We start from the raw sequence: 14021 nt of genomic DNA on the forward strand, positions 1-14021 counted from the left end.
ACAGCATGATCTTGGCTCACTGCAACTTCCGCCTCCCAGGTTCAAGTGATTCTCCTGCCTCAGCCTCCCAAGTAGCTAGGATTACAGGTACCCACCACCACACCTGGCTAATTTGTATTTTTAGTAGAGATGGGGTTTTACCACGTTGGCCAGGCTGGTCTCGAATTCCTGACCTCAGGTGATTTGCTCACCTCATCCTCCCAAAGTGCTGGGATTACAGGTGTGAGCCACTGTGCCTGGTCTGAACTGTCTTGATGGTAGGTTTCTCTAGGCAAATGGGAGGAAGGTGGAGAATAAGGGGCTGTCCCCTTCCACATGGAGAGGCAGAGGCACAGCTGAGCCCCAAAGGGGCTGGGACAGATCTGCCTGGTGACACCTGGTAGAGGAATGACGTGGCCTTCCCATCCCACCTTCCACCCAGGTGAGAGCCACACCTGGTAGAGGAACGACGTGGCCTTCCCATCCCACCCAGGTGAGGAGACCTTTGGGTATGTCATCACATAGTTAACTAACTTAATCTTTTACTTACCGTCAACTTTTCTTTGGCATAATGCCAAGGCATTTTCTTGTAAAGCATAAGCTGGTAACAATACTAGAAAATAACATGAATGCTCCCAATGAAGTTTTTGCCAAAATCCAAGAGAACTGCTAGGTGGAATATGAGATCAACTGTGCTCCCAAGAAAACTGTTAGCACAGCTGATCTTCTATTCAACTTACCTGAAAAACAGAACACACACTTTTCCATCGATATCTTAGTGACTGCTTCTCTTTTCATGTAATTTATATCTTTTCTTAGAATTGAGGGGGATATACTAGAAAGCACGTTTATTTTCATTCACTTGAATACCAAAGGAAGGAACTTTTCTCCACTTATGCTGTGATGTGCATGTTTGCATTACTGAGAAATGATGTCTAAGAGGCCCCAGGGAAGCCTGAGCTCTTACTTTCCTCCGAGAGATCGTTCTCCTCCGCCTCTCGCTCCATCTCTTTGCACCAGCCTTCCATCCTCTTCGTCTCCGTGTGCAGCAGCTTCAAAAACCACGAGCCATCCCTGCGGCACGGAGACATCCTCCCAGTCTCTACTGTGTCGATGGCGGGCTCCAGCCACGGGTCCGGAGGGGGCAGGGGGGAGGTGTCCACTTGGGTCCGATAGTCTTCTCTATAGCTGAAGAGCCCCTGGGTCCGTACAGTTCTCACCGCGCCATACTGGGTGGGGGTGCTGGGCTCGGAGTGCCGCTGGAAGGAGGAGCCAAACTGGAGGCCTTTGTCCTCCATGGTGATGTGGCCTGGGAACCCCTCCAGCTCCAGGTCAGCTTGGACGGCAGCCGTGACGCTGTTAGAACGTTTAAAACGCCCGTGTCTGCAAAAGGAGGGAAGGAAGAGAGATGGTAGCCTTTCTGAGAGGACTTCGTGCAACAGAATCCTACACGTAGCTTGTCAGGAGTGCACCTGAGCGCAGCAACGTGGCAGCTCCAGGGTGGGTGGTGGTTTGTCTGTGAAATATGCTGGTGTTTTGTCTATGGAAGAACATTTGGTTTTGCAAATCGTTCAACTTGAACATCTGCCTAAGTCTCAGGCCCTTAAACTTTAACATCTGCCTAAGTCTCAGGCCCTAAAAAACGCCCACTTGGGATTTAAGTTTATTGAATGATACAATGCAAGTTAATGTGTTTCATGAAACCGCTATTAGCAAATGGCTACCTCCCTTTCAGAAATATGCCACGAGCTTATACAGCCGAGGTCGTGAGTTGCTTCTTTTATGTAAACAATAGCCACATCATACTGAGTTTTAGTGGCTTCCAAATTGTGTTTCAGGGCCTGAGCCACTTCTGTCTGAATAACTTAATATGTCCCCATTAACCCCTATATGCAAAATAATGACTCCAAATTCTGACTTTGGTGTTTAAAAAACATTTTCACTGTCTATGTTTTAATGTCATCCTTTTCCACATAGCTCATCACTGAAATAGTTGGCAGGAAGGGGCTTACAGTTGGAGACCAGCATGCTGGGTGAGAATGCTGTGAGCGTGTGTGTGCACGTGTGTGTGCTCTGTATCTCTATGTTTGGGATATGTGTATATATGTGCATCTGTAGTGTGTGCTTGTGTGGTGTGTGTCTCTGTCTACATAGCCCCAGCTACTGCAGCCATCCCTGTGGCTCTGCAGGCTGAACCCACAGAAGCGCACAGCTGTGCATGCAGCTGGTTAGTAATGTTGCCACGTGTTCCCTTTGTGGGAGGGACAGAGCCACAGAGCAGGATGGAAGGCAGCCTGCCCAGCTCCCAGGTGCAGAAGATGGCCAGGTTCTAGGAGGTCTACTTGGAAACTGGGAAAGCCATGAGCTTGGGTCAGAATCTCTTTGTAATCAAAAGTCTCCATAGGGTGGGTGCTAAAATGCTCCCTGATGAGGGAGGCCACCCAACACTGTCCCTATCAGATGCTGGCTGAGCCCTCACAATGTAATATTCTCATCAAAATTTGTTTTTATGAAATAGACAATACATGCTATTTTAAATATAAACTAAAATGATCATCCTGCCTCGTTGCAAAAATGATACTAATGGACATCACTTTATGTTTCCAGGTAGTATTTTTGAAGTGAAACAACTTCACGTTATTCGAAGGTCTTGAATGTGCTTTGCTATCTTTCTATCATTTTACGTTTAACATGACAAGGTGTGAAGCCTGCATTGGTGTCACCCTCAGCCCGTCCTTCTTTTTTTTTTTTTTTTTGAGACGGAGTCTTGCTTTGTTGCCCAGGCTGGAGTGCAGTGGCACGATCTTGGCTCACTGCAAGCTCTGCCTCCCGGGTTCCTGCCATTCTCCTGCCTCAGCCTCCTGAGTAGCTGGGACTACAGGCGCCGCCACCACGCCCGGCTAGTTTCGTGTATTTTTAGTAGAGATGGGGTTTCACCGTGTTAGCCAGGATGGTCTCAATCTCCTCACCTCATGATCTGCCCACCTCGGCCTCCCAAAGTGCTGGGATTACAGGCGTGAGCCACCGTGCCCAGCCTCAGCCCGTCCTTCTTTCCTTTGGATCAAGGACTCTGACTTTCAGGCCGTCAGCTGCTCTGCTTTCAGAGGTGACAAATCACTTTGGAAAGAATTACTCCCTTGCCTCTTGCAAAAACAAGACATAGGCGGGTCTTAACTGATACTTGGGGGCTATCAATGGAAAAGTATAAACGTATGGCCCTGTTTCCACAAGCACAGGCATGATTGAGGGCCAGCAGGATCTAGGAGCTTCCATCAGGCATTTGACAAAGAGCTCTCGCTCGGGGGTGACCGCGTGTCAGAAGGGGCTGAGTTACCGCTTCTCATCTTCCACTTGCACCCCGACAGAGTGGTATTCCCGCAGACCGCGGCTCTCCGTGTCAGAATCTGTGGCCGTTTCCACCTAATTCAACAGAGAACATCTTATTTTAGAACTGAAACATGGGGCCTGGGCAAGGGACTATTTTGTTGTTGTTGCTCATTTGCTGTAATTAATTACGCATTTGTTTAATTAATGCAGAGATACACTTGACCCAGTAGAATCACAGAGAGGGAAATGCATTCACATTGGAGTCATTACATCGCTCCTGCGTCTCATCACATTTTACATAACTACCTGAACTCAGTGCTGCACTTTGGTCTTTTAAATGTATGCAAATAAAACTGCTTAGTTCAGCTCAGGCAAAAAATAGGTTTTGTTGAACTGCATTATTACAGGACTTAAAAGCTCTTATCACGCCCTACGGTGATGAAAGTACAGCATGAACCAAACATAGCTAATGACAACAAATAAGCAATTTAATAGAATTATACTGATGGCTGCATCCACATACAGAAAGACACAGAAAGGAGTTTAAGCATTGATCAGAAACAGAGGCAAACTCTCCACCTTGATCTCCATAGAGCTGTCTCACATCTGCTAAGAGGATGGCCAGCAGGGTGACGTAAGATCAGAACAGAAATCATATATTCCACAGAGAATTCTTACTGTGGCTGTATTTGCCAAAAAGTCCCCACAAACCCACCAGACGTTTCAATGATCATCAACTATGTAAAGTTATCTCACAAGGGAATTCTACTACAGTATAGTTTCTTAAAAACAAAAAAACCCCTAAGTCTCAGTAGGAAAACTCTGAAACCAAACATTAGTTAAGCCATTGATAATGATTCCAGGCACTGAGTCATTCCTCTTTCCAGAAAAATATTACCTATTGTAGCAAAAGGGCTTTTGATCCCTCTCTGAAATGTCATAGCTAAGCTATAAAACATCTCTCTTTTCTTAAACATATTACTGATCACTACAAGGAAAAGGTGCAAAGCATTAAATAATTATGACCCTGTTCTCTGGGAGTCAAGAGAGGAGCTGCACGTTGACATTTGAGTTGCAGTTTGTGACTGTCCTAAGGTTAAGCCTGTGTCAACAAGGACTGGCTCAGATTTGTGGCTAAGAGAAGTAATCATGGTAACAGCGAAGACTTACTTGGTGCGTACTCTGTCCCAGGCACTATGCTGAGGTTCCAGCGTTACCACGTGTAATCCACACAATAACCCCAAGCATGTTTCCAGCCCCAGGAGAGAGTTGGGGGATCAGAGGAGGGGGGTGACTTGCTCAGGAGTGCCCAGCTGGTTGGGGGCAGGGCCAGGGCTCTTGCCCAGGTCTCTCTGACCCCAGAGCCATGTGCGGCATGGAAGAAAACATATGAGAAAACCCTGGAGCTCTTGGCCGGCCACAGAGCCAGGGGAGTGGACAGAGACGTCCACTTTCATTGGGTGTAATTCTGAAGACAGGCGCAGAAGCTGTCCCTAGATTGGGATGCGTGTTCTGATAGCTGGGTGAGATGGGCTACAGGAGGAAGAACGTTCTTGAGGGAAGATCCTGGCCTTCCTGTCAGAATTTACCATTTCCCTTTCTAGTTTTAAGTGGGTCACGGCTTTATTAAACCTTACCTTGCTCGACATAAACATTATTACACAAAAGGATTGTAATACAAGGAATAGATTTAAAATTCCATGTCTGTACCTATGGAGCTGCCTCGTGTTTTACCTGCAAAGGATCCCATTTGATGAATACAACCTAGTGCATTTAATGAGCCTTCAGTGGAGGGAAATTTGGTTGTTTCTAGTTTTCTGCCATTATAAATGATGCTGCTATAAATACATGTCTGTACTTGTGTGTGTGTGAAAACTTCTGTGAATGTATTCACCGGATGGGAGGTCTGGGTCAGAGGCATTTGCACTTTATAATTTTGGTAGATACTGTCAAATCTGATATGAGCGAAATAAATTCCAATGGATACTTGTAAAGATATTTTGTAAAAGGGGCACTCATTTTTATCATAAAAATGTGGAGAATATTTGTCTCACTTATTCTATTTCTAGGAATCCAGCCTAAACAAAGGATCTTAAATTCTGACCAATGTGTGAGGTGTTCATTGCAGCATTATTTGTAAGGTAGCACCTGGGGAGAATGAGGAGGATACAGTGGGATAGGAATGTGCAGTAAATCATGATTTACTCGTGACATGGACTAGCACACAGCAGTGAAAATGATGGAGCTGGGCATGGTGGCTCATGCCTATAATCCCAGTGCTTTGAGAGGCTGTGGCAGGAGGATCATTTGAGCCTAGGAGTTTGAGATCAGCCTAGGCAACATGGCAAGACCCCATCTCTACAAAAAACAAAACAAAAATCAGCTGAGTGGCAGCACCTGTGGGACAAGTGACTCCAGAGGCTGAGGCAGGAGGATCACTGGAGCCCAGGACGTTGAGGCTACAGTTAGCTATGACTGCACCACTGGACTCCATTCTGGGCAATAGAGTGAGACCCTGTCTCTAAAATGTAAAGATGGTTATAAAGATGACCTCAAGAATGCTTACAATACAGACTTTAAAGGACACAGATTAACAGGTGCCATGGACAACAGAATTACCAGGTGCTTGCACACACGGAGAGACACCCATACTCACAGGCAAGTACATGTACCATGGAAGAGATGAAAAATACAAAAAAAAAAGCAAAAGCTTTTCCTTTCTCTGTCTCCAAATTTCCTCTAATATATTTTGTTATTTTATAGTGAATTTGAAAATATAGCTTTTGGAACTGGTCAGATTCTGCTACTTACTGGCCATGCAACTCTTAGGAAAGTCTTTTGAATTTTGTTGAATCTTTGCTTCTTTGTCTCAAAGAGGGGACACCCAATGCCTCAGTTAACTGATGTAAAACTCAGCATGAGGCCTGACTCAAGTAGGTTCGTCCACAAGTGCGAATTCCCTGTTCTATCATCCCAGCTTTAAGGACGGCCAGGTGAATACTGGTATGTATATTACATTAAAATTACATTAAAGGTGCACGCATATGATGAACTGTGCAGATTTTATCATGGCTGTCTTATGAAATCTAAGGAAAATGAAATTCTCCATTGCTGGAAGGTAAAGTCTGAGGGAGGCATGGTAAAATCACACTTGGCCAGGAGGAGCTAAGTATCAATTTCAGAAATCCTGGGCATAGGCTTCCTGTGAGACAGAAAAGCAAATCTGGGACAAAGAAAAGAAATTATTTTGTACAGTGGAAAGGCAATTCAAGAGTATTTTCCAAAGGAAATGCTGGCTAGAAGTAGGTTTAAAAAGTTTTGAGGCCAGGCACACGGGTTCACACCTGTAACCTTGGTGCTCTGCAAGGCTGAGGGGAGGATCACTGGAGCCCAGGAGTTTGAGGCTGGAGTGACCTATGATTGCACCACTGTACTCCAGCCTGGGCAACACAGCAAGCCCTCATCTCTTCAAGTTTTGAAAAACACATGGGTGCAAGAAAAAAGATGAACAAAATCACTATCCCGCCTCCCATGCAGTCCCAGGCTAGCAGCAGCGTCAAAGCCAACCAGCTGTTTCTGAGCCCAGCTTCTGCAGGGACGCTGAGAAAATGAATGTGGGCAGGGCTGGCAGGAGGAACCGTTCACTAGTAATATCGGGCCAGGGTGCCAACCTGTAATCGCTGCTCTCCTGACAAGCTCATTTTCTGTTCTTCCTTCCAAACCTCACAGGTGCCCTGGATTTGATGCAAACTCCTCTTTCCCTCTGAGACGTGCTCTGCCTCCAAGAGTTAGGGGTGAGTGGCCAGCCCTGCCTGTGAGGCTTTGAGCTCCGGGGCAGCTGTAAGGAAGAGCAGCTGACTGTGTGTCTGGAGAATCAGGCAGACAGCAGTCAGTCTTTTCCAGGTTGCTCTGCCTTCTCACAACCTGGTGAGATCACAGAATAGAAACTGATCTCACTGGCCAGGTATGGTGGCTCACGCCTGTAATCCCAGCACTTTGGGAGGCCGAGAGGTGGATCAGCTGAGGTCAGGAGTTCGAGACCAGCCTAGCTAACATAATGAAACCCTCTCTCTACTAAAAATACGAAAATTAGCCAGGCGTGGTGGCAGATGCCTGTAATCTCAGCTACTTGGGAGGCTGAGGCAGGAGAATCACTTGAACTCAGGAGGCAGAGGCTGCAGTGAGGTAAGATCAGGCCACAGCACTCCAGCCTGGGCAACAGAGTGACTCCATCTCAAAAAAAAAAAAAAAAAATTAAAAGCAACAATAAAACTGATCTCATTTATAAAGGCGGGGCTCACAAGGCACCAGGGACAGAAGGATCATGACTGTTAGACCAGGCCTCCACCTCACCTAACTGCAGTATCTGGGAGCTGTAAACATTTCCCACAGAGTTCCCCAAACACACACATGCACACAAAAGAAAATGGAAAACTTAGCAGGAGAGACAAACCGCAAAGGATAAAATGGTCTAATTGGAAGGAAGAAAAGCAAGGTCAGGCCAGACTGGGTCAGAGGACCTCTCCGAGACGGCTCAGCCCACAAGCGCTCCTCCTTATCCTAGGCCTGGCCTATGATTGCCAAGACTGGGGCCCATTCTCTCCTACGGGCATCTGGCCTGCAAATTTGGAGCTCTGATGAGACCTGTCTGTGTGTCCTGCTGTAAGGGCCAGACTCCTGCGGCCATGTCCAGACATCTGCAGAATAGGGGACTTGCCACTGGCTTCTGCGCTAAGCTGGGCAGGGAGGGAGGATGGGGGCCATGGGAGGTGTGAGCTGAGGACCCTCACTGGGGATCATGTTAGACACAGCCCAGTAATTATAATGAGAATCCTGAATTCAAACCCTGGTAGTAAAAGGTCATGCAATGCACTGTGAACAAGTGAGCTGCCTTGTGGGACAGGATCCCTTGGGACGGGACCCCCTGGAGCTGTCTTTCTGCGAGGCAGCGGGTCACAGCGGGCGTGAGCTCCACAGAAGATGTGTTCAGTAGCATGGACGCTGGTCATCTGTAGGAATGACATTTGCAGAACACAGATTCTCCTATCTGCACTCAGACAAAACTGCCCAAAGTTTCCCCCGGAAGCCAGTCCCGTTGAACGCTGGTTGAACACAGGCTAGCCAGCTTTGTCCATGAGCTGCAGAACAGCGTGACACCTGCCCTGTGCTCCAGAACAGGAACAGAACCAGGGCAGGCTCCTAGGGGCACAGAATCATTCTGGGCTTTTCTCCTCTTTGAGAAGCAGAGCAGACAGGAGTGGAGTGGAGTGCAGGCTCCAGAGTCTCACCCCTGCTTCACTCATGGTCTTGGCCGTGAGCCCTTAGGCAAGTCCCTGACCCCCCCTGAGCCTCAGTTTTCCCATCCATAGGCTGGGCACAGTAACAACCAGCACCCAGGGTTATTATGAGGATTAAATGGTGCCTTGGTGCCTGGCGGGGACGTGGCCACCTGTCCACAGCCTGCTCACTCCTGTCTCAGCCTGTCACCTCCTGCCCTGGCAAGGCTGCTGTCTGCAGCTCCCCTCCTGAGGCCTCCCAGGCACCCACAGGAACCTGTCTTTCATCCACTTGATTCCTTCTTTTCCTTGCCTTTACTCCTGCAGTGGCTTCAATTCTTTGGCTGTTTTCCTTATCCTGACACTGGAGCTGCTCCAACTACATTTTCTCCATAGCTTTTCAATTCGCTTCCTTTGGATAACTGTGAGGTCACCAGCTCAAAGGATGCACAGAAAACACACACGATGTTGTGCGTTTTTTTTTTTCTTACTGCCTTGAAAGGTGACTTTGTTATCCACCTTCATTACTGTCTTTGCATCCATCCTCACCCAGCACACACCCAGCGATCCATCCGTCTACTCGCTCACCCAACATTTACTGAGCACTCCCTATGTGCCAGGCACAGTGCTGGGTGCAGGGTGGCAAGAGGCTGGGAGTGCAGTCCCCTTCATGGGACACATTGTGTGGGGCTGGGGTCCAGAGAGGCCCCCGGGAGAGCGTAAAGGCACAGGCTGAGCTTTGCAGGGGAAGCTGGGGGATTGAGGAGAAGCCTGTACTGAGCAGGGGCTGCCGTGCCAGGGGTGGGAGCTGGGAGTGGAAGAGGGCTGACCACTGAGGGGTGTGGGATCCTGGCTGTGGGCAGGGCAGGAAGCGGCGGCATTGTGCCCAGCGTGCTGACTTAACTGCATGAGTTTCCAAAATTATGTCCCACTCATTTCAGATAAAGTTGGTACTGCACGTGCTTAGAAGTGGGCGCTGCCTCGGTCATGGCTGGGTGGACATCCTAGAGGGCACCTGTGGGAGGCAGCTGAGGAGAAAAGAGAGAGGGTGGGAGTATCTGGCAATGGGAAGTCACCTGGCTAATTTGGGGACCTCTCCAGTCTCTACTGCAGACGTGAACCTGGAGGCGGAGACAGGCGAGGGCACCCTGGCTTTCCTGCTTACGGGTGCCCGGGCCCAGCGAGGCCCAGGGCTGCAGGCAGGTTATGGACCCTGGTGAGCCCCTTGTCCTCATCTAAGAGGGGATGGATGGAAGCACCCAGCACAGTGCCTGGCATATAGAATCAGGACAGCGGCAAGAGGGGATGGATGGGGGCACCCAGCACAGTGCCTGGCATATAGAATCAGGACAGAGGCAACGAGCAGTCGCATAAACATCCAAAAAAGGAGAGAAAATAAAAGTCATGCGGACGCGGCTTTGGAGCACATTTCGGTACTTACATCTGACCTTGGGTATGGCTGATGCTCTGGGAATTCAGAATCCTAAACAAAACAATGAAGCCACAGTGTGGAGACCTGGTTCGGAGGCCCTGGACCAGTGGGCGGCTCCCCTGCTCTCTCCGCCCGCATGCCTAGCTACCAGCGCTGCACTCACCCTCCTCCCTGGGCCGCCCCAGCGGCAATCAAGAATCTGATTGTTAAAGCTCTGAGGAGTGCAGGCTGAATGCAGGGGTAAAAGGAAGCAGGAGGTGGGCTGTGTTGGCAGAGGACTTGACACCCAGCCCTGCTCAACCACATCTCCCAGATCCCGGAGGGATGGGCTACCTGACCCAGATCACAGGACAATCTCCCGACCTCCCTGGGTGCACAGCACTGCACCTAAAACGGACTTGCAGAGGGAGGTGCAGTGTGGGCGGGAGCCGGCCAGAGCTCTCCATTCACGGGGAAAGGAACCGTCTGCCACGCCTGTATCATGGGTAGCCATCTGGGGACCCGGATGGACAGTGGGTCAACCATCTGTGGTCTGAAACCACGGATGCAGCATCTGTGACCCCAGCTGAGGGGACTGCCTGTACCTGAAATTGCTGTGAGTACGCCCAGGTTCTGTACAGACGAGGGCCTACCTTTCCTTTTACCTCGTCATTCCCAACACCTTTTGGTTCCCCCACTCAACTCTTTGGCCACAATACTGAGAAGCTTTTTGAAAATCAGACTTCAACAGAAACCCTCCCTTTTAAGCATCAAAATAGCGTTATCTCCACACTCTCTAGGCAGCCTTTGGCCCTTGGAAAATGCGCGGCCAGGAGTGTATTTTCAGGGGGACAGGGGACAGGGAGCTGGAACCCCTGGCTTTCCTTCAGCCCTGGACCGGGGTCCGCGTCACCTCAGGGGTCTCCCGCCTACTCGCCGTGCTGGCAGGTCTGCAATGCAAACGCACAGCCTTGCTCTCAGGTTCCACAGCCCTGCTGGGGTTAGGGTCAGTGCTAAGGACCCAGGGCCACTGGTTGGGTTCTGGCTTATTCTATGCTATTGGCAGGGCAGAGTAGAGCGAGGCCCTGATGTGCGGCCACGAGCGGCTACCTGAATCCCGATGGAGGAGCAGCGGCTCTTGAGGAGTTCCTCCGCCTTGGACACCAGGATGGCCTTGTCGCTGGTCCTCACGGAGCTGCTCTGGCTCTCGGGCATGTGGCGCTGGGCTGCGGCCGTCTCCAGGGCGAGGTTCATGGCCTTGTTGCTGTCCAGGCTGTCCGTGGAGTTGTAGAGGCCGCGGCTGTCCTGGGGCCATGGGGACATCCTCTGTGCGCGGCTGTCCTGGTAGGCATCCTGGGTGGATTCGGTGCTGCTCTGCGCTGTCACTGAGATCAGAGGCTTGGAGGTGGTCCGAGGGGGCACCGGTGGGGGGGTTTTCTTGTAATTTGTATATGAGACAGCTGTAAGAAAAGAAAGTCCCAAGTCAACACGCGTGTTCTCCCCCATCAGCCTCTGGTCTACCGTTTCACCACGCCCACGCCCTGTGATTGACAGAGCAAGTCTGTTCCTGGACGTCTAGCCTAAGACAATAGCATGAAATGTGGGGAAAGTGAGACAGCATACATGAATATACTTGTAAAAGTGCAGGATTATAAAAATACCAACAAATCCAGCAGCAGAGATACAGCTAGGCAAGATGTGTCCCCACAGGAGAGCACCCAGGTGTGGCATCATTTCTACACAGGTCACGTCATCTTGGAAAACGCTCACTCTATCACGTTAGGTTCAGAAGAGAGATGGAGTCTTGCTTTGTTGCCCAGGCTGGAGTGCAGTGGCGCGATCTCGGCTCACTGCAGCCTCCGTCTCCTGTGTTCAAGTGATTCTCCTGCCTCAGCCTCCCAAGTAGCTGGGATTACAGGCACCCCCCACCACACCTGGATAACTTTTGTATTTTTAATACAGATGGGGTTTCACCATGTTGGCCAGCCTGGTCTCAAACTCCTGACCTCAGGACCTCAGATGACCCACCCGCCTCGGTCTCCCAAAGTGCTGGGATTACAGGTGTGAGCCACCACACCCAGCCCAAAGTGGATACATTTTTAAAAACCTTGCATTGGAAAGAGAATCTGAAGGCTAGAAAACGGAGGAGGATGATCAGATGTTATTAAACCAGTTGGGTGCTGAGCTGCTCTTTGACCAGAGAAACATTCAAAATCCTGTTGTCTTTTGTTTCCTTTTGTTCCTGACTTTTCCCCCTAATGTCAATCCATCCCTTAAGGAAAATTATTGAAAACTGACAATATTCAAGGCACTATTTAGGAGATTCAGAAAGTTCCCAAGACTTCTCCATCCCAAAGGCCAAGAGTGCTGGGGAGAGAGCTGGGTTAGGAAATCATTTCGTCTTTCTGGGTGGGACGCGTTGGGTTACCACACATTCATCTCACCGTGGCAGGGGTGAGGTCATTTAAACACTTGTTTCTCATGACGCCTTTCCTGACAGTGTTTCATAGTGTTGACTTATCAAGGTGTGAAGTGCGACATGGACACATGATCAGAGAGACGGCGGGTGGAGGTGTGAAGAGGGCTCATCGATAAAGGGGTTTCCACGTGACAGCCCTGGAGAGCAGGTGGCTGTTTTCACGTTAACCCATTTGTCATGGGACATTTACAGAAAACAGAGTCTTTATCATTAATGACATGTCTTCAGATTCTATGGCTCTAGCCGAAGGCAGGCCGGGTGTCTGCTGCGCGCCAGAGCGAGACTGCGGACGGGGGCTCTCAGTGACCTCTCCAGTGGCAAAGCTGGCTCTGCTTTGGTTCTCTTAAGCAGAAATTCTGATTCCAAAGAAGTTTTGAGTCCCAGCAACAGGGGTAGTAACAATCAAAAGCGACAGAGACGCAGGAATACAGATTAAAATGTGACATCTGCCTTAGCATAATTATATTTTTCTTTGGCAAGTTTGAGGTGAGTAAAAGGTGACACTAAACACCCCAGACTGGTTGAGGTGAGTAAAAGGTGACACTAAACACCCTGGATTGGTTGAGGTGAGTAAAAGATGACACTAAACACCCCAGATTGGTTGGATTTTCCCAGCGAGGTTCACCTTGGCAGGGAACGATGGCATGTATCAAACATCATAACCATGTCACGACACGTCACAGGGAAACGCAACAGGGAGGAAAGTAATCAGTTAGTGACCTTCCCAGAAAATTTGAGCAAATGCATGCAAATTCATCCCCACCTTGGCTCATTATGTGTTTCATAGTTACTCTCAAAGGTCTCCTGTCACCACTGTTCAAAATCACAGACCGTACTAAGTGTATTTAAGTAAAATTTAAAGAGTCTGAAAAATTTTACAAAACAACTAAACCTTCCTTCCTGTATGGAATATCTTGTAAATTAAAAAAACTCATGGGGCAGGTTATGACTTATCTCCATATCACAGGAAAATCGCATACCACATCTTCTCACTTTATAAAGTGTTTGCTACAGGCCGATGAAATGAGTTTTAAACTGATTTCTTTGTAAAATGTAGTTGCATGCCACACTTTAAAACAAACAGATTAAGAAGGAGCAGTTCACCTCCAGCATACAAAAAGAAGAATTTACTACACTCCACCTGGGAGGGCACACAGTGATTTTTCCTGGATGACTAAAGAAAGAGATTATGCTGTTTCTAAATGTGTGTGCACATGCCTGCCAGGCTGTTCTCAGAACCACTAAAATGAAAATGCGGTTTGAAGCAATTAGCTGTGCTGTGGTGGTGCAGAGATGATCACTGACTGACTTTCGTTAAGTTATAGTTAGAACTTTGTGGAAGAGTATTGTTTTTCACCGAATCAGCAAGGTTCCAGTGTCAAAGTCATTATTTAGCCTCCTGTATTCTCGGAATCCACATTTTAGTATGTAAATCCAAGTATTTTAAAAAAATCATTGCTTAAAACAACTGCTCACTGATATTGAGTCTGTAACGTATCATCAATTTCATGGTGAAACCCCACACTGACGTTTGATGACGGCATTCCGT

General features: G+C 48.7%; 1 protein-coding gene across 3 annotated transcripts in view; it reads right to left on the reverse strand.

The window, feature by feature from the left end:
* The window catches only part of DLGAP2 (DLG associated protein 2), a 70449-nt gene that overhangs the window by 22749 nt on the left and 33679 nt on the right, over positions 1 to 14021 (reverse strand). For 2 of the 3 annotated variants that reach the window (XM_017887860.1, XM_017887859.1), the window contains exons 3-5: positions 11104 to 11453; positions 3314 to 3399; positions 947 to 1362 (exon numbers count right to left, since the gene is read on the reverse strand). In XM_017887860.1, coding sequence (XP_017743349.1) covers positions 947 to 1362; positions 3314 to 3399; positions 11104 to 11453 — 852 coding nt within the window. Of the gene's footprint in view, positions 1 to 946; positions 1363 to 3313; positions 3400 to 10023; positions 10066 to 11103; positions 11454 to 14021 lie in introns of all 3 variants that reach the window. The other variant, XM_017887858.1, reaches the window with a different exon arrangement.

Source organism: Rhinopithecus bieti, unplaced genomic scaffold, assembly GCF_001698545.2.
Source record: "Rhinopithecus bieti isolate Rb0 unplaced genomic scaffold, ASM169854v2 scaffold_15838, whole genome shotgun sequence".
NCBI classification, from domain to species: Eukaryota; Metazoa; Chordata; class Mammalia; order Primates; family Cercopithecidae; genus Rhinopithecus; species Rhinopithecus bieti.